A 24312-nucleotide genomic window follows, 5' to 3' on the forward strand; every position below is an offset into this window, starting at 1 on the left:
ATCCGTAGCACAGCTGGTCTGAACAGGTTTGATTCCTGGAAGTGCCATGGGTTGGCTTTGGTTTTGGTCCATTTTTCCTTTTCTACTATGAAGGTGATCCATACTTCTATCCATAAGGCCTAACCGTGTGACTACACACCCTTGAAACACATATTTATCTGCTTCACTGAGAGAAGAGCACGAGCTAGGATTTTTGGAGGTTGTTTAATTCTGTTGGGCTCTCTTTCCGGAGCTAGCCTGTTTTCCTTTCCTTCCATGCTGTCTGAATCTTTCTACTTAGAGCTGCAGACAAATCCAAACCTGGAAGGAGTGTCTGAGAGACCACATGAGTGTGCTACCAAGCAGGGGAATCTCTACGGACCAGAGAAAAGGGTCTCCAAGAACGTTATGAAGAACCTTAGGAAGTTAGTGAAGGGAAATGCCAAGTCCTACACCTGGAGGAGAAAACCCCCATGTCTGAGTACAGATTAGGGACTGAGCAGCTGGGAAACAGCTTGGCAGAAAAGATAATTTATGGTTCATGAGCCAGCAGTGGTGCCCTTGCAGCAAAGAAGGCCAAGAGCCTCCTGGATTGAGTTAGGAGTTCTGCTGCCAGCCGGCTGAGGGAAGTGATCCTTCCCGTTTATTGAGCGCTGCTGAGACACTTCTGTGTTCTGGGTCTAGTTTTGAGCTTCTCCATGCAAGAGAATGTTATTTTAGTTACCACTGACTCTTTGAGGCAGCAGAGAAGTCCTTTGTTAAAGTAGCTGGAATTAAAGACTGTAGGTGCTTTCCCTCATAAACAAGGAGAGACAGGAACCACCACCTCTCTTGATCTCAGTGTTCTGTGAACAACATAAAATGCATTGTTCTGTGTCTCCATCACCACTGTGAGAGTCTGCAAAGCTGTGAGGTGATGCCATGATCTGACCTGTTCTGCTTTCTCAGAGGCTCTACTGATGAACAGATGGTTTTGGTGTGGGAGTGTACCTGGTCAGATTGATCTATTGAGAAACTGCACATGGAGTTTTTCTTCTGTTTATTGGAGACTTTTTTCCCTACATGTCAAAATTGTTTATCTTGTAGCTTTGTGGCTGGTTAAAATCCATGGGCTGCTTCCCTCCAGCCTGCTACTTTTTCCTTAGGAAAGATGTGGAGCAGCTGTTGGAAGAGGGGGTCTCTTGGGCAGCTGAGGGCTGTGCCTTTGCCTTCCACAGAGCAGGGCATCCCTGTGCCCTGTTGTGAGGGGCTGGAGGAGCTGCAGGAGGCTGGAGCAGCTCTGGGTGTGTGGTCAGGGTCAAAACATGAACTGCTGATGTCAGGAGGAGTTCCAAAACTCAGATGGGGATCACAGGCTGCTGGTGGACATGCTGAGGACTCAGTGGTAAGAGGGTGACCTCAACAAACAAACCAGGGTAAAAATCCCTTCTTTGCACCAGCGAGTGTGGTGAGATGGATCTGCATGTGAGAGAAAGCCACACAGCTTTTTGTCTTCTGAGAGATTAGAGTACTTGCAAATAGTGTTAGGGAGCCATTAAAACCAAACAGTATCAATATATTGGGAAGGTATGAAGTATTCTGACAGCTGCTCCTTAAGTACTGAGGGCAAAGGAAACTACCCTGCTTTAGTTCAAAGATCTTCCTGTGATTCCTATGGAGTATTCCATAATAAAGGTTCTGATGTAGGAGCTGCTTGTTACTTGCAGCATTGTGCCCATGGATGCTGGTCTGCATGTTGAAATCACCCCAGGGACACTTGGAGTCCTCATGCTGCTGAGCTGAAATCTCCCCATGACCAAGTGCGTGTGCGTCGGGAGCCTCCAGCAGCAGCACGCTGCTGCTAGGGAAGATAAAGAACCTCTTTTTCTGTTTTGTACCACTTTGTACTGTGACACCTAACTCCAGCAATGGAATACTGCTGCGAAGGGAAGTAGATTATTTCCTTTTTGGAGCTGTTTTTGGTTCAGTCATTACCCATGAGTATCTTTTCAATGGCTTCTTCAGGAAACCACACCACAGTTTTCCTCTGTCATTGCGAAACTGCGCTTTTGAGATACGAGACACTCGTGATTCATAAAGTTATGAATTGCATTTCTTTCAGAATAAATCCATGTGTGCGTTGGACAAAGCTGCCTCTTGCCTGGGGGTAACCAGAACTGATGGGGCTTGTGCAAAGAGGTCCTGACTCCCGGGTGGGTGCTTGGCTCATGGAGCTGACCTACTTTAGCTGACCTTGATTTGCTCAGAGGTGTTTGTGTACTCGTGATCAGCTTTGCTGCATGGTTAAGCTGGTCACATGTCATCTCACTTTTTTTAAAGGGATAAACAGTAAGGTTTCTTTTTACTGTCTCATTAGCCTTGTTTTAGGAGATCAGAGAAAGATGGAATGCAAGGAGGGGGAATCCTGAAGGAAGTAGTCCCAAACAGGCTGTAAAGACAAACTGTCATGGATACAGTGACAAAATATCATTTGATTCTCCTCTGCAGGAGAATCCTATCAGGAAGTAGACTCCATGGCATTTTTTTCAAGTAGGTCCTTAGAGTACTTTGGCAACAGGTTTAGCATCATAAATGGAAGATTTGAACTTTGCTTATTATACACATGGGTAACTTTTGTGTTCCTTCTCAGTGAGAATTTTTTTTAGGCACTGAACATCCAGCAGATGGAGGCTTAAAAGACAGTAAAATATTCAGTTTCCCAGAATTTTAAGAAAACCTTGTGAAAAAAACATTTCTCTGAACTGTTTAGTGGGGCATGCTGATTTTTGTTCTGATCATTGAGTTGACATTTTCTTAACTTTAAAACTCATTTCAAGAGACATGCATGGTTCTTAACTCCTGTAATGCTAAAATGTAGGACTGTGATTGTTAGAACTGGATGAGCATTTGGGACATGGTAGAGAAAGGGCTGACTGGAAAAGAAATTGAGAATAATGCTCTTGATGTGTTTTTTTCTGCTTAAATGGTCAAGACACTTAAAATAGCTGCTTTGAAACTATCAAATATAGGCAGGTATAAAATGGCACAGCTGAATGGATACTTGATTTCAAGATTTTTTTTCTATAAAACTGATATGAAATTTTTGCTTGAGATGAGCAACAATTTGTTTTTTGCATTACTGAACAGTGACTTGTGCAGTGTTCTGATTCTGAAGCTAAAATGTTGGCTATTGCAGGCATTCTTAAAGGGAAAGGACGGTGGTAAACTTACAAACCCTTTTTCTTCCCCCCCCTGTTTCCTTTATTCATTCCAGCTCATCTCATCCTTCTGTCTGAGGTCATCATAGATGGTCCATGAAATTATCTAATGCAGTAAAATGTGAGTTCAGCAAGCACCCTTACATAGAGATGTGTTCAGAAACACACTAAGTTTAGCTATAACTAATTTCTGCACATCAAATGGGTTTGGGTCTGAACCAAGCACAGAGAAATGGCCAGTGACTGGTTTGACTGGTAAATTGAGATGCAGTAGTCTCATACACCACAGTAACACAATCGAGTCTGTAGCTGTTGGACTGCTTGGGGTAAGAGAGACAAAGCAGACAGCTGGGAAAAGGCTGGCATAGGGAGACAGTAGGGCCTGACCTACAAAGAGCTATGGGTGTGAATGAAGCCCTTGCAAAACAAACGTGGTTGTGGATTCAATGGCATTTCATAGTTTGACTTAAATTTGTACTGATTTAGCTTTGATCAGTTTCAGTGCCAGCTGGCTTCTTAATGTGCCTGTACCAGTATGTCACACATTCTCAAAAATGGAAAAGGGGTCAGGTTATTTGGGAAAGGACCACAGAGAAGAAGTTGGGTAAGATGGGCAATGAGCCCTCAGCAACAGTTTGGATGCTCTGCTTCAGGAGCAGCACTGATCCTCTGTTCAGAAGTTGGTGGTACTGAGGCAATGGCTTGCCTGACCTTACACTGCAGAGCTGCAATCCTGACTGTTATTACCATAAAATTAGATAATTTAAGCATGTGAAATTCTGAATTTGCTATTCTGGCAGAGCTGAAGAAAATGATAACAAATAACTTTGGATTTTTTTTGTCTAATAACTCAAAACATGTCTACGTATGTGCTTCAGCAGAATTGGTTACAGTATGATCATGTTGACAGGATATTTGGTTGTTTGAGTTGTAAACTTCTGAGAGTGTCACGGGAGCTGCTTGTTCTGTGTACTTGGGAAGTTCTGCCATCACAGGTTAGAAAGGCAGTCAGGACATTCACAGGTGCATCAACCAGAAAATTGCATCCAATAGAATTTGGAAGTTTTCTTGCAGGAGGAAAATGTTGAACAGTTTCTAAATCTTCCATAGTAAGTTTTGCTGAAAAAATTGTTTTGTGACAGCAGTGTGGAAGCAAAGGACATCCACATGTTTATAGTATGGTTGGGAGACACATTTGAGGGTGTGAGTTGTAGTATGGGGATGTGGATTTTATATCAAACTTGAAGCTTGCAGAATAAAACCCATGTTTAACCCCTGTCCTTCAAAGATGCCAACTGCTGTTAGAGTGGAAAACAAAACAGTAAGCCAAGCCCAAACTTATGACCATCCTTAGAGGAAAGCAGTCAGGAGTGAAGGGTAAGTCTGTCTTTTGCACTGTGACAGCAATTTAACTCATTCTGGCAGCATCTGACAGCAAATGGCTCATGATTGTCATTGTGTGATCATTATGAGCAGAGGGGCTTTATGTAAAGACCAGAGAATGGTAAAAAGGGCCCATAAGGAAGTGGTGCCAAAGAGATTCCTTCTGCCCAAACCTTGGTCCATTGGAGATGCACATCCCAACATCTAACTCTTTTGATGGATGGATAACTTCTACACTTTGTAAGAAATGAAATTTGATCCCTGAGTTGGAAACATCTATTGCTTTTGTAAACTGTGTCTAAAACAATTGGTTTTGAGCTGTTTTTTAACAAAACCTGCTGGTTTTCCTCCCATTCAGGTTTTTGAAAGTATTTGACCAACAGAACATGAGGCATGGAAGAGTTCTAAGATTATCAGCTGCTTTGGGCTGAGCATCATCATCTTTGCCCAAGTGGATTTAGGCTTCCAAGACAGGCCTTCAGGTAAAACCTCTTCTCTTTCACAGTTGATGCTATTTAGCAGTGAACTTTTCACAGGGTTTCTTCCAACAATGTAATTATCTGCAGTCCAGAGAATTAAAAAGTGTATGTTTTGGCTGAAAAAGCCAATCAGATTCATTTGTACCTTTAACCTTCTTAGACCATCATTGGGTTATTAGGTTTTTATTTGTGGGATCTGCTGTGGTGGAGGTATTTATTTCTATGGAAATCATCTTAATTCTGTTCCATGAAATTCAGTGGAATCAGAACTTTTTAAAATTTATGAACTGTTCTGATATGATCTTCAAATGCAGAGGCACACTAAAGTAAGTGTTCCCTGTCAGAAATATTTCTGTTAGGTAGAAGCAATTGGCTGGCCAGGTAACGTAAGAATAAACCTGGTTCAGTTCAAGATCATGCTGACAAATCTTTAAAAGCAATTGTGCTACATAATGTGTTTTGAGAGTGGTCATGGTTTGTGTGCAATACTCAATGCAGCAGTAACTGGAAAAGGAGAAATTACCTGTTTTTTTTACAGCAAGAGGAAATAATAGAAACTGATTGTTGCAGTTTTTTAATGATGCTAAGTTCAAGATAACTTTTTTGGTTAAAAATATGTAAGTGTCTGCTTATATTAATGCAGTGGTTTTTTGGTTGGCGGGTTGTTTTTTCTTTCTTCCCTAATGTTAGACAGTCCAATGGCAGACCAAAGGATGGACATATCTTCTACAATTAGTGACTTTATGTCACCAGACCCTGCTGACTTGATCTCCAGTTCCCTTAGCACTTCAGGAATGGACTGTAATAGGAAAAGAAAGGGAAGCTCAACCGATTATCAGTAAGTTGGATTTCTCTTGACTTAGCACTGCTAAAAGGAGGTGGTAACACAACAATACAGTGGGGAAGACTATAGAAATATTTATAGCAATTTTTAAATAACCTCTTCTTTACAACCTGATTTAAAGGTTTTAATAAAGAAGAAAGCTACTCTGCACTAAGAGGCAAGTTCATGATTTAATAAAAAAAATAAAAATAAAGCTTTCATCTCAGTGCAGCTAGAATTGAGGGCTATCACTTGGGGTAAAGCTGAGGAGAAAAACTTCGGGCTGGTGGAGAAGTGGAATTAGGACCGATGAAATGTACAGTGTGAAGGTTGATTATATTGACCATTTACATAGGAAATACAGTGTCTGACTAACAGAGGGAGAAGATAATAAATTCATTGAAAAACGGAAGCAAAACTAGGAATAGTTCCTTTTCTTCACCTATTTTTTGCCTATTTAGTCACTTCCTATCAGTGTGCTGCCAACCTTTGCCTGATGAAGCTGTTTTGGGCTCTCATTTGAATATGAATCTGAATAGTCTCTGGTTTGAGGTATTAGAGCTGCCTTTCTTTTAGTCAACTGGTTAAATCTTGTATTGGTTCTCAGCTGTAGAAAGAGATCCCACCAACTCTGCTTTAGAACAGCAGTGAAGGGCACAGCAGAGTTTGCCAAACTCCCAGACCTGTAATGTCTCCTTCACTGGGCACACCAAGAGCAACACCAAGAGCAACCTACTTACTGCAAGTCCCTGTGCAAGCCTCCTCTGCATTGTAACTTCACAAAGTGTGGCTGCAGGGGAGCTTGTGAGTGGCCACATCCATTATTCATCCAGCCACTGAGTCCACTTTTATGTAACTTAGCACAGATTTTATTGCTGGGGGCCTCTGGATTGTTGGCAGCTCTTTTTAAGAGGAGGGGCAGAATTTTTAATCCATGCTGAGCGTGATAATTAAGAATTAGAGTCTTTTTAGGAGAACTTATGCACAAAACTTTAAATTCTTCTCTGAACTGCCTTTAGTCTCCCTGAAAAGCACGTGTCCCTCTAGTTGAATTGACTACTACAAAATTGAGTGAACAGCCTCAATCTTACCAACTTCCTCTTCTCTAGAAAGGATTTCTCCATCTTTATTCCTCTGGGTAGGAAGGATTACTCAAGTCCTCTTTTCCAAAAGACAGCTTGTTCTTGTAAGTTATAATTCTGCCCTTTAGGTTCTGTGTGCATTTCTTTAAAATGTGTGAAAACACTGTTTCCTTGAATCCTTAGTGAAATAAGTTTACAACAGCTGTAGTCATACTGCAGTTCATGCTGTGTTGCAAAGTAAATGGTGACTAGTAAGTGTTCCTCTTTGAAAGTAGAACTTAAGGTAGACTGCCTTGATCCCTCCTTATATCTATGTATATATGGGAAAATGGTCAGAAATGCTACTGTTCCAACTTCTGCTGCCTGTTAATGATTTCATTACATAGCAAGTGTCCAGTTTGGTGCTTCACATGCCAGTGAAGCCAGGGAGTAAGGGAGGCAGAACCAGTGTTTTAGGGGGGTTCTTTGTTCACCTCTTGAGTACAAGCAAGAGGAGTCATCAGCTGCACTTTGAGCTCTCCACAACAACTTTTTAGTTCTTTCTCCTGCAACTCCTCCAGGAAAATTCCTGCCCAGCCTATTGCTGTCACTTCAGCAAGGGCTGGTCAAATGCTGTAATCCAAGACTTCATACACAGGACTATGAACAGTAAATTTCTTTTCTTGGGAGTAATGTTTCCAATTGAAATGTTACATGATGAGAAAACAAACTACCCTGATGCATTAGTAACTTCCCTTTTACCTCTTTTAGATTTTGCTTTCTGGGGGTGTTTAACAACAAACATCCCAGAGCTAAAGGTGCTGTCACAAGTGCTCTTTAATTGTGAGCATCAGGAGTCAGTGGCTAAGACAATAACTCAGGTGTGCAGATTGGGAGATGAAGAAAACATTTAGCTTTATTATTATTATTTTAAAACTGATCACAAAGATAATTTATCAAAGAGTGCAGTGAATAATACCTGAAAGACTACCATGTTTATTTTTAAGAAGGTTTGTGTCCATTGTTGAGCAGGAATAACTAATATGTTAATGAGATGAGAAGGCTTTTTCATAAGGCTTTTATAAAACACAGCCTCTTATCATGGTAAAGCTCAGTGGTATTTCAGGTCATTTTACAGTCTTGAAGTGATGCCAGGAGTTAGTTTGCATGTAGAAATTCTGTTTAATTTCCTTATGGTATGATAAAGTCTGTATAAAGTTCAGCCTGGGGCTTGACTAAAGCCAAGTGTGCATCTGTCCTGCTGGGCAAGAATCAAAAACTGAGAAGCTTGGGATACTTTATTTTTATTTTTTATTTCTGGCCTTAGAGTCCTCTGAAATCCCATTTATCTAACCACAAGGACAACACGCATAAAGCACAGATCTTTCCTTTCTGAAGATGAAACAATATCTCAATGATTTGCATAACATAATTTAGGTTAGTTATTTTATTAGTTTTTCACATTAAGTGTAATGAACTATGCTCTCTTTCCTTAAAAAGCAGAATTATTCTTTCAGGAAGTAGATTAATTTGAACAAGCTTGTTTCTTTAGAAAATGCTCACTGCTATTGTCCTGTTTTCATTGTGCTTTTTCATTTCAAATAGAATAGGAATTAGCTTGAGAATTTCAGCAGAAAATGTAAGATATTATTCTTATTTCCTATATATGGTGTACTTTATTTTTCTTTTTTTTCAGACTCGATGGCTTTCCTTTTGAGTAAGTATAAATATTTTAGTAATTAGTTTCTCTTGAAAAAGATGCCCAGTGTTTTTTCCCCTGCCTTTTGCTTCCATGTACCTAAAATTTACAGGTAGAAATTAAACTAGAATGAGCAGGCCTAGGAATGTCCATTTAAGCACAGTTGTATAGATTTACATAAATCAAAACGTTGTCTTCCTAATTATTTTGTCTAAAAAATGAAGTGTAGTTGTAGGCATTTAGCTCTTTTTAGCAAGTACAGCTGTGAAAACTTTTGTTCTCCTCTCCTGCTTAGTTGTGCACATATGGCTACAATATTAACTGTATTAAGGGGGATTATTTCTATTCTTCATGCCTCCCTTCTTACTCTTGTCCTTCATGCTAAAACAAAAGCTACCCATGTATCTACACTGAAAGTTGTACTAATTTCCAGTGTGCCTGGTTAGTTTCATACAGACTTGCCTTCTCTCCATGCATTTGGCCATCTCCAGTGGTGTGTTGGTTTAGGTTATTACCGTCTTCTACCCCAAAACCAACTACCATAAGGCAAACTGAGCTATAGAACATACAGGCATCTGCACAAAGTTGGGTTTTTCCCCCCCTTCTAGTTAACTGAAAAACACTTTTGTAACAGATGATATCTTTGAACTGCAGCATGTTTTACTGTCAAACACATCAAACTGTGCCATTTAGTGAGTTCTGAAGGAGACACAACTAATTTAAGAAAATGTTTTAATGTTACAAAAACCACACAGCTTCCTTAGTCCTTCCAGTTTCTTGTTTTTATACTCCTATTTTTGTATTTATGATTTAGAGGTGGCAGGAATACTTCATTCTGACTTTATGGTAGTTGGATACCAGTTCTGCCAGCCCTGCTGAATTTGTGATGTGTTGCTTTGTTCTGTTTCTGCAGGGAAGGTATGGATACAGATAAAGATGACCAACATGGAAGGTACCGTTGATACAGTCGCTGAAATCTCAGTTCCACAGTTCTGACACAGGATCCTGACTGTGGATGCCTGTTCTCAGTGTCACTGTGGTCCCAAATTATTGCTTTGCTGGGATGAAGGCATAAGATTGTTTAAACAACATGAAACAGACAAGCTAAAAAACCCCACAGTCTGAGGTGCAATATTACAAATATTGATCTTTCCTGTAGAAAGGTTAAACAAACATTCAAATTCTAAAAAAACTGATCTTAATGAGGATCACTAGGATGTGAGGTGCAGTGAAAGGATTGGGTTGGGTGCTTTCAACACTAACTTTGTGATATCATTTCTCAACAGATTGGAGTATGCAGACCAACAAGGCAGGATAAAAAATGCAAGGTATTGCTCTAAACAAATATATTTAAAAGAATTATCTCTTGCTTTTTGCCATGTATGAATTATTTGTGTATGTTTCTTCTGAAAATATCTCTTTCCAGCATTGATCTTCCCTTATTTTTCCATATCTTTGCACTGTTCACATTTTTAATTAGGTTTGCATAGAGTTTTGTGAAAACACTAATTTGGTGGGTAACTTGGTTTTAGTCACTTCATTGATGTTGAAATTGAAGCCAGATATATTTCTGGTAATGTTACATTCTTCATCTTTCTTCTTTCAGACTCAACAGTGGGTTGTGGAAGTGTTAACAGTGAATCTTAATATGGGAAGATACAAAGCTGTGCTGTGCGGCCAACACTGGGTGTGGTTTTCTGCTAAACCAGAACCTTGTGCTGCAACCTTTCCTGTTGCTTAGAACTGTTCTTTAGCCAGATAATTAGCATCAAATGTCTGAAGAATGTCTGCTGTCCTTTTCACAAGGACAAGAGGGTAGCTTACCTCTCCTGAGGAGGCTGCTTTTGGCCACTGTTTCACGTGCTTTGTGTTTGTCCTTGTGTGTGCAGGGAGGCTCACAGTCAGATCGAGAAGCGGCGGAGGGATAAGATGAACAGTTTCATAGACGAGCTGGCCTCGCTGGTGCCCACGTGCAACGCCATGTCCCGCAAGCTGGACAAGCTCACCGTGCTCAGGATGGCTGTCCAGCATATGAAAACACTTCGTGGTGAGTTGCCTGCGGCTGCAGGGCCATGCCAAATGGCATTTCCCCTAAGCCACGCTTTTTCTCTCCTTTTCTTGCCAAAAAGGAGGAAGTTAATTCATTTTGGGAGGGCTCCTCCCCTTTTCTTAGCATCTAATGCTCAATGTTCATTCACGACTTACTAGTTCATGGTCCAGTAAATACCCTGATCTCACTGGGGCAACTTGGGGATGAGAAGATAATAATTTTCCATCATCTGACCTATTGATCGCTACTGCCAGATTCCACAGCACCAAGGCAGCTGGGGCAGGTGGGGAAAGGGAACAAAGGGCTTAAGGGCAGTGCACGGTTGATGCTGGTGCAGTACTGAGCAGTGCTCTAAGCAGGCAGTGTCCCAAGTTGTTGGATAGAAAGATTAGATTTTAAGTATAATACTCCTACAGGACTTCTAAGTTTTTGTGTTTGTACCTTTAGCTCTGTGTGAAAGAATGGAGAATATTTTGAAAACTCAGCTTTGGTCTTTTTGACCAGTTTCTGTTGCAAGCACTTGGAGGGAAACACACAGGTTTGGAAGAGTTGAGATTGTTAAAAATTGCTGGGTGTTCCTAAAGCTTCACATAGCAGTGAATCAGTGCTTGGGTGCAAGTGGTGCTGGTGCTAAAAGCTTAAGCCTTCAAGAAATGCACTACTGAGAAAAAAAAGGGATGCAGCTAATTGTAAAAAAGATCCTGGTGATTGTTCTCATTTGTAGGAGAGCTGGTGCCTTCAGTCATATTTAACCTCGTGGTTTTGAAAGGCTTGACTTTCCTGCCACTGTCATTTGATGAGGTTAATACTTCATAACACTTCAGTGGTTACTAATTTGACTCTCTTCTGCCTTTATGAAGGGAATAGAATGAGAAGAATTACTCCTTAATAAGTAGCTGCCTCTTTTGTTGCCAGTTTTGGGGTTTTGGCATTGTAAGATGATGTCATTGTAATGCTGGGTTTTGTCTTTGGCTTGGAATGAGAGAACTGATGTGTAAATTCCTAAGTGATCATTTGTTTACATGAGCTTGTCATGGTTTACTGAGTTATAAGGAGAAGAAATAGTTGGAATGTTTTTACTTTTTAATCTCTTATTTTTGTAATTTCTAATTCTGAGACTAGACCATAAATCAAGGACAGCCTTTGGTTCCAAAATATATCAATTTATATCTCTGAGGCATTTAATTTGAATTTGTACCTAGTGCAGTACATGTTTCTTAGCAAAAAAGCTTCATCCTTTTTTAAGTTAGTACCAACAGAGCTCATGTTGATAGTAAAACAAAACCAAAAAAGTAACTTTCATTTTAAAGAGCACTGAACAACAGTCTAAGAAGGAGCCAAAGGAAACTTGCTCATTTAAGTGTGTAATGTTGGTGATCTGTGAATTGTTTGTTTGTTTTCTTTAGGTGCTACAAACCCATATACAGAAGCAAACTACAAGCCTGCTTTTCTATCAGATGATGAATTAAAACATCTTATTCTCAGGGTATGTTCCAACTTTTAATTAAGAGATATTAATATCTATGACTATAACTCTCCCAAAGCACACCAGTATTTTTCTGCCATGTATCTCAGCTTAAAAATGTTTTGATTATGGAGAAAAACAAAGAAATCTGCAGACTGCTTCATAGAGTCAGTGAGTTTAATGATGACTAGCATTTCTTAATTCAAGCAGAAAGATTGAAGAGGGGGATCTGAGGAAACCCATATTTAGATGGTAACTGTCAGTATCTTCAGTTATTACATGAATGAACCAAAATTACATGAATTGTTTCCTTGCAGACTTGCTGCCCTGGGTTACCTTGCCATGATTTTCAGTGTGCAGTGATGCAATGAACACCTTTGTGGTTTTTTTGAGGTCACTGATATAACATGACTTAGTATGTTTGGCTGCCTGCTGTTACACTGCTTTTATAGTGTGGAGAGCTTATCTCATTAGTCAGTAGTTAGGCTCTTCAGTGGCTCGTGTAATTGTTGAAGCACTGCAGTGTCCAGATGCAGCATATGCAGAATTTAATTTCTGCAGCATTGTGACTCTGAGGATACATAATTGGGGCCTATTCCTGCATGCTTGTGTGTGACTGAAAGACTGTACTTTGCAAATACGAATTAGTTGCCTCCAGGCACAGAAATAAATATCCATGTTACGTTTGGTTTCTAAAAGAGGAGCTTTTTAAATAGTTAAAATAACATTTTAATTTGAAGGCATTATTAAACATAATCATAATATTATTGGACAAGACATGGGTTCTTTCTTCTCCTAAAAGTTATTTTACATTCTGGGCACAATGCCCAGAATGATGCCAAAAATGTTTGCAGATGCAGAAAACCCCCTTCATTGTAATTTCACATTTTGCCTGTTGACTCAGTTATCTCTAAATGTTAAGACAGCCCTCCTAGTGTAGAAATTCTGTACTACTGTACACGAAGTGTTTTTAAAGGTTATAGCGATACAATGAGGATGTATAACTTAGGATTTGACTTTTTCCCCCCCTTAATTAGGCAGCAGATGGATTTCTTTTTGTTGTGGGCTGTGACAGAGGAAAGATACTGTTTGTTTCAGAATCTGTCTTCAAGATCCTCAACTACAGTCAGGTATTCTTTTCCATTTTAAGTATGTTAGATCTTAAAAGATTGGAGAGCTTTTTGATGGCTATGCCTTTATCTGGGGGTAGGTATGAGAACAGCCTGTCTTGAAAGCTGAGAGGTGTTGCAAAGAGAGAGCTCTTCTCTGCCTTGTCATTAGAGAAGATTGTTTCTGGTTTCCATTCAAAGCAAAGAGGTGAAAAGGAACTAAATTTAATTCACTGATTGATGCATTCTGCTCAGGGATTTACCCTCAGGATTGCAAAAGCATTACCTAATTGGGAATGGAAGCAAATATTGAAACATCAGTCTGGGGTTCTTCCAGTAGCTTCACATGGATTTTTCAACTTAGTTTTCTTTCTCTCTGTTCTGGTTTTGCTTGCATGCTTACTGATGGAAACTGGAAAGCAGTTATACCAAAGCCAGGTTTTTAATATATGATCAACATAAGGCTTAACTTGGACCATATATTGTGCAAATAATCTTCATTCTTTCTGTCATCTGCACCCCTCATCAAATATAAAACTTGTATTAGTTTCAAAAGTTTTCCTCAGCCAGCCTTTAGTTAGGTATATACTAAATACCTATTCATATGTAAATAATGAAAGAGAACATTTGCAATTATGATTTTTTTTATTTAAATGTGTGGTAGAATAAGTGAGACTGAAACCAGAATATTTGGTTGGTGGGGAATTGAGGATGCCAGTTCTGCTAAACTCTTACTGAAAATGGTGACAGAAATTACTGTGTAATGTAGTCATAACTTCCAATACACAGAGAAAACCTTCCATCAAATCACAGGATCAGAATAGTTGATTGGAAGGGACCCTTTAAAGGTCATGCAGTCCAAACCCCCTGCAATAAGGCTGGATCTGGATGTTTGATATTCCTTGGTTACACCTATATATATAAAAGGATTGTTCATACTGGATGCTAAAATGAAGAAAATATGCTGAGCCATTATTTTACTTTTTGACTGAATGTTCAATCTCTACAGAATGATTTGATTGGTCAAAGTTTGTTTGATTATCTCCATCCTAAAGACATTGCCAAAGTGAAGGAGCAGCTCTCTTCTTCTGACACGGCGCCACGAGAAAGACTCATAGATGCAAAAAGTGAGTGTTACCACCTTTGGGAGAAGTGTTACCTAGCCAGAGTCACTGCTGCTGGGGCTTTGCCTCCTGTCAGAAGTGGGATTGAGGGGAGATGCTGGATTGTCCCATGCCAAGGAAGTTTTAGCTTAAAGACAGGAAGAAACAACAAAAGAAAAAAAAAAAAAAAGTGAAACAGGTACCTGGAAGCTCTTGGGTTTGGCATGCACTGTGGCACAGATGCATTACTGGAACTGGCTTCAGCTGTGAGATACCCTCTCTTTTCCAGGCATCAAAGCTTTAACCTCTTCCATTAGAACATATGAAGCATTTGTTCTAATCCATCATTCTAAATGGTCAGAATACAGTCAGTATTATCTTGGTAGGCCTTAGCTGTCACCCAAGATAGAGGATTCATTTTATTTATCTATTTATTTATTGCTTTCTGCCACTTCCATCAATGACCCAGCCTTTCTCTTAGAAGGTTTTTAACCTTGGAATCATTTGCTGCTATGTCTCTTAGCTCTGTTGCACTCTGGTATTTTGAAGTAGTTCTGTATCTCTGCTGTTCTTGAGGTGAGTGGGTGTTTAATTCCCTCTCATAACAGGAGTCTGCATTGCTTAAGTGGAAGGTGGTATCTTACAACTGCAGATTTCCAGGTCATTAAGTCCCATGCTTGTCAGGAGCAGAAATCTCCTGGATCTCAGCTCACAGAAGCCACCAGCTCAACTTCAGAAACTGAAGTTGAGAGAGATCATTCAAGGGCAGGGAGCCTGGAGGCTTCAGCAGAATCAGCTGAAGTTTTTTCTGGCTCCTGTTTTCATCGGTTGTCAAGCATGAATATCTAGTGCTGCCTCCTGGGGTTTTTTTTGTATGCCTCTGACAAAGTTAGGGCAAAAATAAATACTATGAATTACAGTCTTCCCATCTGCTATGATAGACGGATTGGTAGAATTTCAAGAACTCATCCTGGTGAAGAGTACGAGGATGTATGCACGTATTTATTTCTGTGTTGGCATGAGTAACTCAGCACAGCTTGTACTCTCACCACGGTGCAGCAGTTTGGAGGGCATGTGGTGCAGGGCAGCCTGACCTCCTGGAGATCACCTCACTCCAGTGGAATTGTGAGGGAGGCACACTTTCCACTAAAATACTGGAATTGCTGTCTTCCTCCTTATGTTAAAAGCCCATAAGGCCTGAGGAGTTTTTGTTCGTGTTGACAGCTGTTTGATTTTACGTATCCCCGTGCAGAAATGGTTGGAGTGGATGGCAGGCTGGGGAAAAGTTGCTGTGTGATTTAAATCCTCCATCAGCCCTTGGAGCACTGGCCTTGCTGATACCTGTGCTCCTGATGCCTGCCATGGAAGCATCTCTTCCCAGAGCCCTGGTGATACCAGCACTCTGCTCTTGGCTCAGAGTGATATGTTTTGGTTGTTTTCCCACAGAAAAGAATCTCCTGTGAGAATATGATAAAGGTCAGGATTTATTGTTAGGGCATGTCCATGTGCACTTATTTCTGCAAGGCAAGGGAGACTTCTTAGACATAACTGGAGGTCTTGGGGATCTGCAGTCCCTGTGTAGCTCCCAGCTACCTTTTTTCCTTCTCCTATCCCTGAAGTGTCATTGGGGCTCTTCTGCTCTGTATGCACATGTGTTTTCTGAGTGGGTGCTGTGATAGAAAAGTGCCAGTCTGAAGGGTCAGGAGCCTCCTGAGTGACTGTGTATGAAATTCTGCTCTGGCTATGGAGAAATAATCTCTCTATTTTTAATCAGTTCAGAGAAATTACAGTGTTCATTACAGGACTTGTGTGGATTTGTCCAATTTCTTGCTAATCATTGGACTCAGAGCCCTGTGTTCTTGAACTCGCCTCAGTGTTTCCACAGCAGGAAGCGGAGTCAGAACTTGCAGTGTTGGTGTGGTCAGCTGGGTGTGCTGCACAGTCACATACATAAAAACCTCAGAAACAGGACTTCTGTGCAGGGCCCAGTGAGGCTGAAGCGTTGTAGGGTGGGGTTTTTGGGGTAGCCACGTGTGTGGTTCACTCTGCACCTGACAGACTCTCCCCCACCCCCCGTGTTTGCGCAGCCGGACTCCCGGTAAAGACGGACATAACGCCCGGGCCCTCGCGGCTCTGCTCCGGAGCACGGCGCTCCTTCTTCTGCAGGATGAAGTGCAACAGACCCTCCGTCAAAGTAGAAGACAAGGATTTCCCTTCTACCTGCTCAAAGAAGAAAGGTAACCATTATGCTTTTATTACCAAGGCTGTCAGGATTTTTTTCATACGATCTCTCATTTGCAGTGGTTAAATTTTTTACATTTATCGATGTTTCTTATTAAGATTCTGAACTATGTCTAGGTCTGTTATTTCTTCAAACTCCCCCTCACTCCCCTCGAGTATCTCTTACACACCTGCATTAGTATTTAAAGCCAAATTCTCCACTCTGCTCTCTTGAAACTTTTTCAGGCAGTTTGTGCCAACAGTTCTGGGGTGGTTATTGCATCATCTTCAGACATTGGTCAGATCACATTTGGTCTTCACCACCTGGCCAATGTCTCCAGTAAAGGGGAGCTGTTCCTTGTCCTCTGCTTCTATTTGCCCAGTGATGTTTGGGTGGGTATCCACCTCAAAAAAAAGTGTATTCTAAGTTCATCTGTGGGTTTGGTACATTCTGAGGACTGGAAACCTGGCATTTCTATGCCTGGAATATTTGGTCATAGCATTAGCAGTGTTGATAATATTTTTTCCTCTGCAGGATATTAGTCTAGGCATGTTGGAATATATATTTAGCCCAAATGTGAAGGTTTCTTCTTTGAGTACTGTGAATGATAGATTTGGTGTTTGTTAGTTAAAGTGAAAAGACAAACAGCAAGAGAACAGAGGCCATTTTGGTGTATTCTCTGGCTGTGGCAGCTGCCCCAGCTCCCTGTGAGGTTCAGACACAGCTTCAGCCTTGGATCCTGCTTTTGTGCTCATTGCTGAGGAAGCCAGTTTGTATAGTGTGGCGTAAGCCTTTTACTCTACCTCCCTGTGAAAGTCATCTTCCTTGGAGTTTTCAGGCCTGCTCAGTGCTGAGGAATAGGAATTCTCCTTTTGGATACTGACTTTTACTGGCCCTTGCAAATGTTCATCACCCCTGTCTACAGCTGTCCCCTGTACACCCCAAACAGTGTATGTTCTGCCAAACATGTTCCTGGGTTTTGTAGGAGCCCCAGGTTAAGTTGAAAGAGGCAGTGTATTTATTAATCTAATTTCTTCAAACATTCCTTTGGATTGTTTGCCTCCTTTGCTGAAATAATAAAATGTGATGCAATTTCTGCTCAAAATTACCAAAAGCAACCTTGGTCTGAGCTATGTGATGTTTCAGCATAAACAGGGGTTTTGCCAAGATAAATTGTTTATTGGATTATCTCCGATTAGCTGCATTACAGCAGGAGTGCTGAAAAATCCCTTAGAATCACAGAGTCCTTACGGTTGGAAAAGATTTCCAAGATTATTGAGTCCCAGCCTTTGACCAAACATCACCTTGTCAGCCAGACCATGGCACTGAGTGCTGTGTCACTTCTTGAACACCTCCAGGGATGGGGACTCCATCACCTCCCTGGGCAGCCCCTTCCATGCCTGACAGTCTTTTCAGTGAGGAAATTCTTCCTGAATCCTGACCTGACCCTCCCCTGTCGCAGCTTCAGGCTGTATCCCCTTGTCCTGTTTCTTGTTTCCTGGGAGAAGAGGCCGATCCCCACCTGGCTCCCCCCTCCTTTCTGGCAGTCCTAGAGAGTGATAAGGTCACCCCTGAGCCTCCTTTTCTCCAGGCTAAACACCCCCAGCCCCCCGAATTTCCTGCCTAAGAGAGGAGATGCATTATTAGCAGAACTGAGTTGAAGTTCTCCAAAGCTGCATCCATGACCTAACTGCTTTCTTGGGTTTTGTTGGTTTGTTTTTTGGGTTCTTTTTTTTGTTTTCTTTTTACAGCAGACCGCAAAAGCTTTTGCACTATTCATAGCACAGGCTATTTAAAAAGCTGGCCTCCAACAAAGATGGGCCTAGATGAAGATAACGAGCCAGATAACGAGGGTTGTAATTTAAGCTGCCTTGTTGCCATTGGAAGGCTCCATCCCCACGTGGTCCCGCAGCCGGTGAACGGTGAGATCCGCGTGAAGCCCACGGAATACGTGTCCCGGCACGCCATCGACGGGAAATTCGTCTTTGTAGATCAGAGGTGAGAATTCCTCCAACACCTTCCGCTGTCCAGCACTGCCTCACGGACAGCTTTCCTTGCAGCAGTGTAAATACCATGGGGAAAATAAATTGCTGCCCTTTCTAGCTTTTTACTGCGAGCTGGGTTGGGTTTTGAGGTGGAGCTCAAAGCTGTTACTATGCATATTTTCAGTATGACTGGTTAAAGTTTTAAAAAATCCCCCAAACTTCCAAAAATACGGGAGAATAACGCCAGGATCATTTCTGCCGGTTCATTAAGGGGGTTATGTACATGTGAAATCTACAGAAGAAAATGTTTTGAAACTGTACCCTAATGGCTACCTGTGTTACTGGAACCCTTTTGCAAACACCACACGGTTAAGTGGCTGCAGAGGCTGGGTTAGGCTTTGCTAGCATGTACACTTACATAACTGTTTACTGGGGCACATTCTGCTGGGTTAATGCTTCTCTATGGGATCTTTTGTGTCTGTAAGCAAAGCTTTTCATAAGGTTATCTCTTGGAAACGGGTTGAGAACTTGTGCCAGTGTGGTATCTGCTTTCAAACATCAATTTATTATCTAAAAGGCTAATTCTTTCCTTTTCCAAAAGAAATTACTTGAATTTGCTTAAGTAGCAGGCACATATGACCTGAATCTTCCTTGAAAATTACTGGATCTTGGAGGGAAAAGTAGGAGGTTGAAGGATGTTAATGGAGAGGTTATGCTGGGTTGGTTGGAGAGGGGTTGCTTGGTTCCTTTCCTTGTCAACAGGGATTGAGACTGCCCAGGTGAGGCTGTTCCAATTTCCCTGTGGCTTTGGCTCAGCTGCTAGAAAAGCCCAAACTCCAAACTCTGACAGAATCTGCTTGCTGGAATTGCTTTCAGAGGAGACTCAGCTGATCTTTAGTGCCCTTTGAGAGGAAGTAGAGGATAGTCGTGGGAGGAAGTGCAGTAAGGAGACTGGTTTGGTTTTTTTTATGTTACCTATCTGGTTTGGGGTGGTTTGGCTGTGTCTTTTGGTTAGGTTCTTTGGGTGTTTTTGGTTTTAATTTGATAGAAAGCTTTGGAAAGTACCAACTCTCGAGTGCTCGCCCTGGGAGCTGTGGGAGCATTCATAGCTTCCTGTTGCCCAGAAAATGCCATTCTGTCTTGTTTATAAGCAAGTTTTATTTTCAAAAGATCAGACATATTCCCCTGATGAGTAGTTTTGAGGCATTTCTAAAATAATGAGACTCAGAAAATGTTGACCCATTGGATTTAAACACATACGCTTTTATTTAATTGTTTTCCAGCTGTTGTTTGCAGTCCTTGGAATGTGTTTGCTACTTCAAAGGGCTCTTTGAAGGGGAATTTATTTAGAAGACAGCCTGGTCTCTAGGCCTGAAGTTGACATCCAATGATCCTTGCTTCTACTGGAGAATATTTAGGCACCTGTAAAAGTTGGAAGCAATTTCTTTCCAAGTCAGGTTTTTTTGTTAATATAGACTTGCACTGTTCCTTTAGCATTTGTCCAAGGAACTCAGGCAAGAAACACTTCTTAAACTCCCTGTGACCCTTTGTGTCCTTATGGATTGGATGGTCCCTGGAGAAGCTCTGCTGTGTGTCAGGTACCAATTAGCTGGGCTGCCACAGCCAGGGAACTGCTTAATAATTCACTGTTGGAACGCTGCACTGAACAGGGTTTTAAAGAGAATGTCTCTCCTCTTCTTTATTCAGTACTTCTAATTGGTCTGCATGGTGAATTTGAGAGTAAAATTAAGTTTCTTGTCTATGCAGATGACATCAGACACAGCTTCAGAATTCAGAGCTGCCTTGTTTTGTCGGAGAAGTGAGCTGAGGAAAAGAGGAAATACAGCATGAAATTCCAGAAGGACACAAACAATTTCCTTCCTTGCATAATAGGACAGGGTCAGATATTGGATTCACCAAGTCCATTGCCATCTGTCACTTGGTGCAGATTCTCCTTTCCACAGCACCTGTACATCCTGCTGTGAAAAGAAAAGGGTTGACAAATCACCTGTTGATGCTCATGCTGGTTGTTCCTCATCTATGTCAGGTGTCCCACCACAGCAGTGCTGCTAAAAGCCTTGGTTGCTAAAGTTCTTGGAAAAATACTGGAATAAGGTTGACTTGGTTGCCAGCTCTTCCATTTTAAAGATAGACTTTGTTTTGCTGCTTTGTGGTTCTCTTAGAGATTGCTTTGATGGGTTATCTTGGGGTTTAAGTGTCCTGGGATAAGGCTCACCAGACAAAAGTCAGTTTAAATTCTTGTTTCCTTCACCAGGACTGAGGTGTTTGATCTACCTGTCAAGGAGGACTTGAGGTGTAAAGCACCTGATTGGTGCTGAATTCTCTTGGTGTGTTTGGGAACATACAAGAAGTGCCCCACATTTAAATACTATGGATTTTGTGCTTCAGCTTTTTTCCTTCTGTTCTTATTCATAATTATTAATATGTACCAATTTCTACATTTTATAATATTTAATTTGGGCTTTTTTGAGATTGCAGAAGAGGTGTTGATCTACCCAGCTTTGTTCCTTATTGCCCTTCATGTTTAATTTGCATTGGAATAGTCTGGAATTGTGAAACTTCAGTTTCTTCAAGGAACTGTCACTTCTCCCTCAGTAATTTTCTCCTAAGAAACGTACAAAATCCAAGTTGAGTTTGGTGGGGTGTTGTTTTGTCCCACTCTTGAGTTCTCCAAACCTTTGATGTCTGTTTTGCAGTGGCATTTTATGCAAAAAGCTTGGTGTTATCTTGTGGCTGCTACAGGGCAGCTTTTTTCAGGCTTAAATTCCCAAAATTACAGTGTATCTTCAAAGCTATTTAGAAACTCTTACATCCCCTCTGGTGGCGGTAGGTCAGATGTAATACCTGAGGGCTCTGGGTGTTAGGTACTTTTTTAATTACCTGAGAATTAAAAATAGTATTCTTAAGGAATTACTTTTACCTTCTAAGCTGAAAATTCCTTTCCGCATTACTTGAGCCTTACCCAGCCTCGGTGTGAGATTTAGGAATCTCTGACTAATACTTCAACTTGAAAAGATTTTTTTTGTTTTCTTTATTTTCTTCCTCTCCCTCCCTTCCCCAGGGCAACAGCCATCCTGGCATACTTACCCCAGGAACTTCTAGGTACTTCATGTTATGAATATTTTCATCAAGATGATATAGCACATCTTGCAGAATGTCACAGACAAGGTACAATTACTAATAATTCAGGAAAGAAATTTTGTTCAAAATATTGGCGACAGTTGTTGTGTATTAAGGAAACCCAACAGACTTGAAAAGATTTGGGTATTGCTGTTTGCAAGTGCTTTAGTGGAGAACATTGTGCTGTATGTGCCAAACACTGTGATTATCTTAGACTTGCATGGATTTGTAGGGAATATTTGAGGTTCAGGATAGGTGAGGGGGATGAGGGAGGAACAGCATTTTTCTTGAGGGGTGAGGGGAGGAATTAACTGGGTTTTCCCTGACAAGGGCTCTATTTATGTTGTTGTGGTGCCTGTTTGACACAAATCACTTGCTTTCTGCCTGTCTTCAGTTTTGCAGACAAGAGAAAAAATTACAACTAACTGCTACAAGTTTAAAATAAAAGATGGCTCTTTTATTACGTTGCGGAGTCGCTGGTTCAGTTTCATGAACCCTTGGACCAAAGAAGTAGAATACATTGTCTCCACAAACACAGTCGTTTCGTAAGTGCTTTTCCCTCAGCAGGTGCCTGGAAATGCCCATTGTTCTGCCCTTTTCTCATGTGAGATTTGACCTAAATATGTGCACACCTTCTGTGTGACAATAGATGTCTCCTCCAGATAACACCCTGGGGAGAGGGGCTTTGGTTTAACAGCTGCAGTAATTTCATTTCTGGTTGTTAAAGCCTGCAGAAAATAGAGATATTTTCTTTCTTTGGGAAAACCTGGGATTCGGTCTTTGTAGGGTCTTACAGGACATGCGTTTCTTTGCTTTGGCAGGTACTTCTTCCCCCCTTTTCCTTTTCCTTGAGGTGACTTCTCTCAGCAGAATAACTGCTGTAGAGGAATTCTCTGATGAGAGAAGCTGTTGGGGTCCTGCCCTGCACACTGAGCTGTGTGAATGAGCAGGGTGGTTCATTTCTGTTGTTTACCCAGCCCTGGTGTCAGGCACAGAGGTGACACTGACTCACAGACTACTGAAACCCTGAAGCATTCCATACTGAAGCTCTGGCTTGCATGACTTGGGTTTTAGTCACTGATAGGGCTTTCTCTCACTGATTCATCTAATCCTTGACCTCCACAGCACCACGGTCCTGGACAGCGGGGACGCGGCCTTTCCTCAGCTGGCGGCGTCCCCACACAGCATGGACAGCGTGCTCCAGGCTGGAGAAGGTAATTCCTGTGCTCTGGGAGTTATTGGCTGTCGTGCCTTGGGAGCAGCTCATCCTGCCTGCCCAGATTTGCTGCACTTCTGCACTGAGATGTGTTAATATGCTAAGGAAAATAAGGTTTAGTTTTGGGACTGAGCCGCAGCTGCTGAGGGTTGCTGTTGTTAAATATGCATTTCCAAAAGCAGGCAATTATCCACTCTGGATAAGCAGTGCTGTGGCCTTTCCTGCCCTCTCAGTGTGGTCTTTTCTCTGCTGTGGAGTATATTGGGCTCCTCCCTGACAACCTCCCAAGTGCTGTGCAAATGTGAATCACATTACAGCAACAGCTCCTGACTGTTCAGCCCTCACTTTTCCCTCCACTTTTCAATTCCTGCAGTTACCTGCCAGGAGCTTTATTTGCAGTCATCAGGAACCTTGGGCTTTTCCCATATTGAATGGAATATGCACTGGCAAGTTCTTCACACAAAGCAGAGAACAAACATGTTTGGAAAAGAGCCTGTTTGGGCACAGAGAAGAGCAGGTCTGACAAGGCCATTCTGTACAGCTCTGGACAAGAGGTAGCACCAGATGCTTGGTTTTAAAAGAGGACAACAGCCAGATTCTGAAGGAGTTGGGATCTGTTCTGTCCCTGCTGGCACTGAGGGACATCTGAGACCCAGCACAGCTCAGGGCAAGCCAGAGCTTTTCATACATTCGAAGGCACTCACCAGTTGGTGGAACTGTAAATAAATCCAGTTCAGAAGGTCCTGCAGCTGCTCAAAGCCTAAACACAGATGCTCTGTGGAGAAGCTTTGCAAGCTTTTATCTGACCTTAAGACAATCTACTCATTTCAGGTGGCCCCAAAAGGACCCATCCTACTGTGCCTGGAATTCCAGGTGGAACAAGAGCTGGGGCAGGTAAAATAGGGAGGATGATTGCTGAAGAAATCATGGAGATTCACAGGTGAGAGAAAATGGTGTGAATTTAAGTTATTTTATTATTGTTCTTTAAGAGGAAATTAAGGAAGTCTAATTCCTCTTAAAGAACAACTTATTCAAGATGAATAAGGAGTGATCCAGCTGTATTTCACAGACAGCTACAGATTCCTGTTCAGCATCCCTGAGGCAGTCAACCCCCACAATGAAAGCATGAAGTTACAGACTCCCAGCTTTCTCTTGCAAAAGGCTGATACTGGAACTTTTTTGCAGGGTGATGATGATGATGATGATGACCTGTTTACCAGAAACAGGAGTTAAAAAGAGCAGCTAACTAGAAACAAATCCATTCCAGACTGTTCTTTTCCCAGTGACTTGAGGCTGTGAGTGGCACAACCTTCAAATGCCAAAGCTATTGACTGTGTGCCAGAACAGCGATGTTTGTTTTCGTGCAGTCCATTCACTCAGATGCTTTTGGAGTTGTTAGAT

General features: G+C 41.5%; 1 protein-coding gene across 8 annotated transcripts in view; it reads left to right on the top strand.

Moving 5' to 3' along the window:
- ARNTL (aryl hydrocarbon receptor nuclear translocator like) overlaps positions 1-24312 on the top strand; it is a 48086-nt gene that overhangs the window by 20142 nt on the left and 3632 nt on the right. For 2 of the 8 annotated variants that reach the window (XM_042035680.1, XM_042035679.1), the window contains exons 2-16: positions 4918-5041; positions 5729-5876; positions 8619-8639; positions 9535-9573; positions 9908-9949; positions 10511-10668; positions 12078-12157; positions 13174-13266; positions 14255-14372; positions 16436-16585; positions 18321-18567; positions 21637-21743; positions 22090-22240; positions 22821-22909; positions 23743-23851. In XM_042035680.1, coding sequence (XP_041891614.1) covers positions 5737-5876; positions 8619-8639; positions 9535-9573; positions 9908-9949; positions 10511-10668; positions 12078-12157; positions 13174-13266; positions 14255-14372; positions 16436-16585; positions 18321-18567; positions 21637-21743; positions 22090-22240; positions 22821-22909; positions 23743-23851 — 1544 coding nt within the window. In that variant the 5' untranslated portion in view covers positions 4918-5041; positions 5729-5736. Of the gene's footprint in view, positions 1-1804; positions 2172-4917; positions 5042-5728; positions 5877-8249; positions 8360-8618; positions 8640-9534; positions 9574-9907; positions 9950-10510; positions 10669-12077; positions 12158-13173; positions 13267-14254; positions 14373-16435; positions 16586-18320; positions 18568-21636; positions 21744-22089; positions 22241-22820; positions 22910-23742; positions 23852-24312 lie in introns of those variants that run through there. The other 6 variants (XM_042035678.1, XM_042035681.1, XM_042035683.1 and 3 more) reach the window with 6 other exon arrangements.

Source organism: Corvus kubaryi, unplaced genomic scaffold (genome assembly GCF_017639235.1).
Source record: "Corvus kubaryi isolate FWS band 111438036 unplaced genomic scaffold, C.kubaryi_AGA036_p1.0 37384, whole genome shotgun sequence".
NCBI classification, from domain to species: Eukaryota; Metazoa; Chordata; class Aves; order Passeriformes; family Corvidae; genus Corvus; species Corvus kubaryi.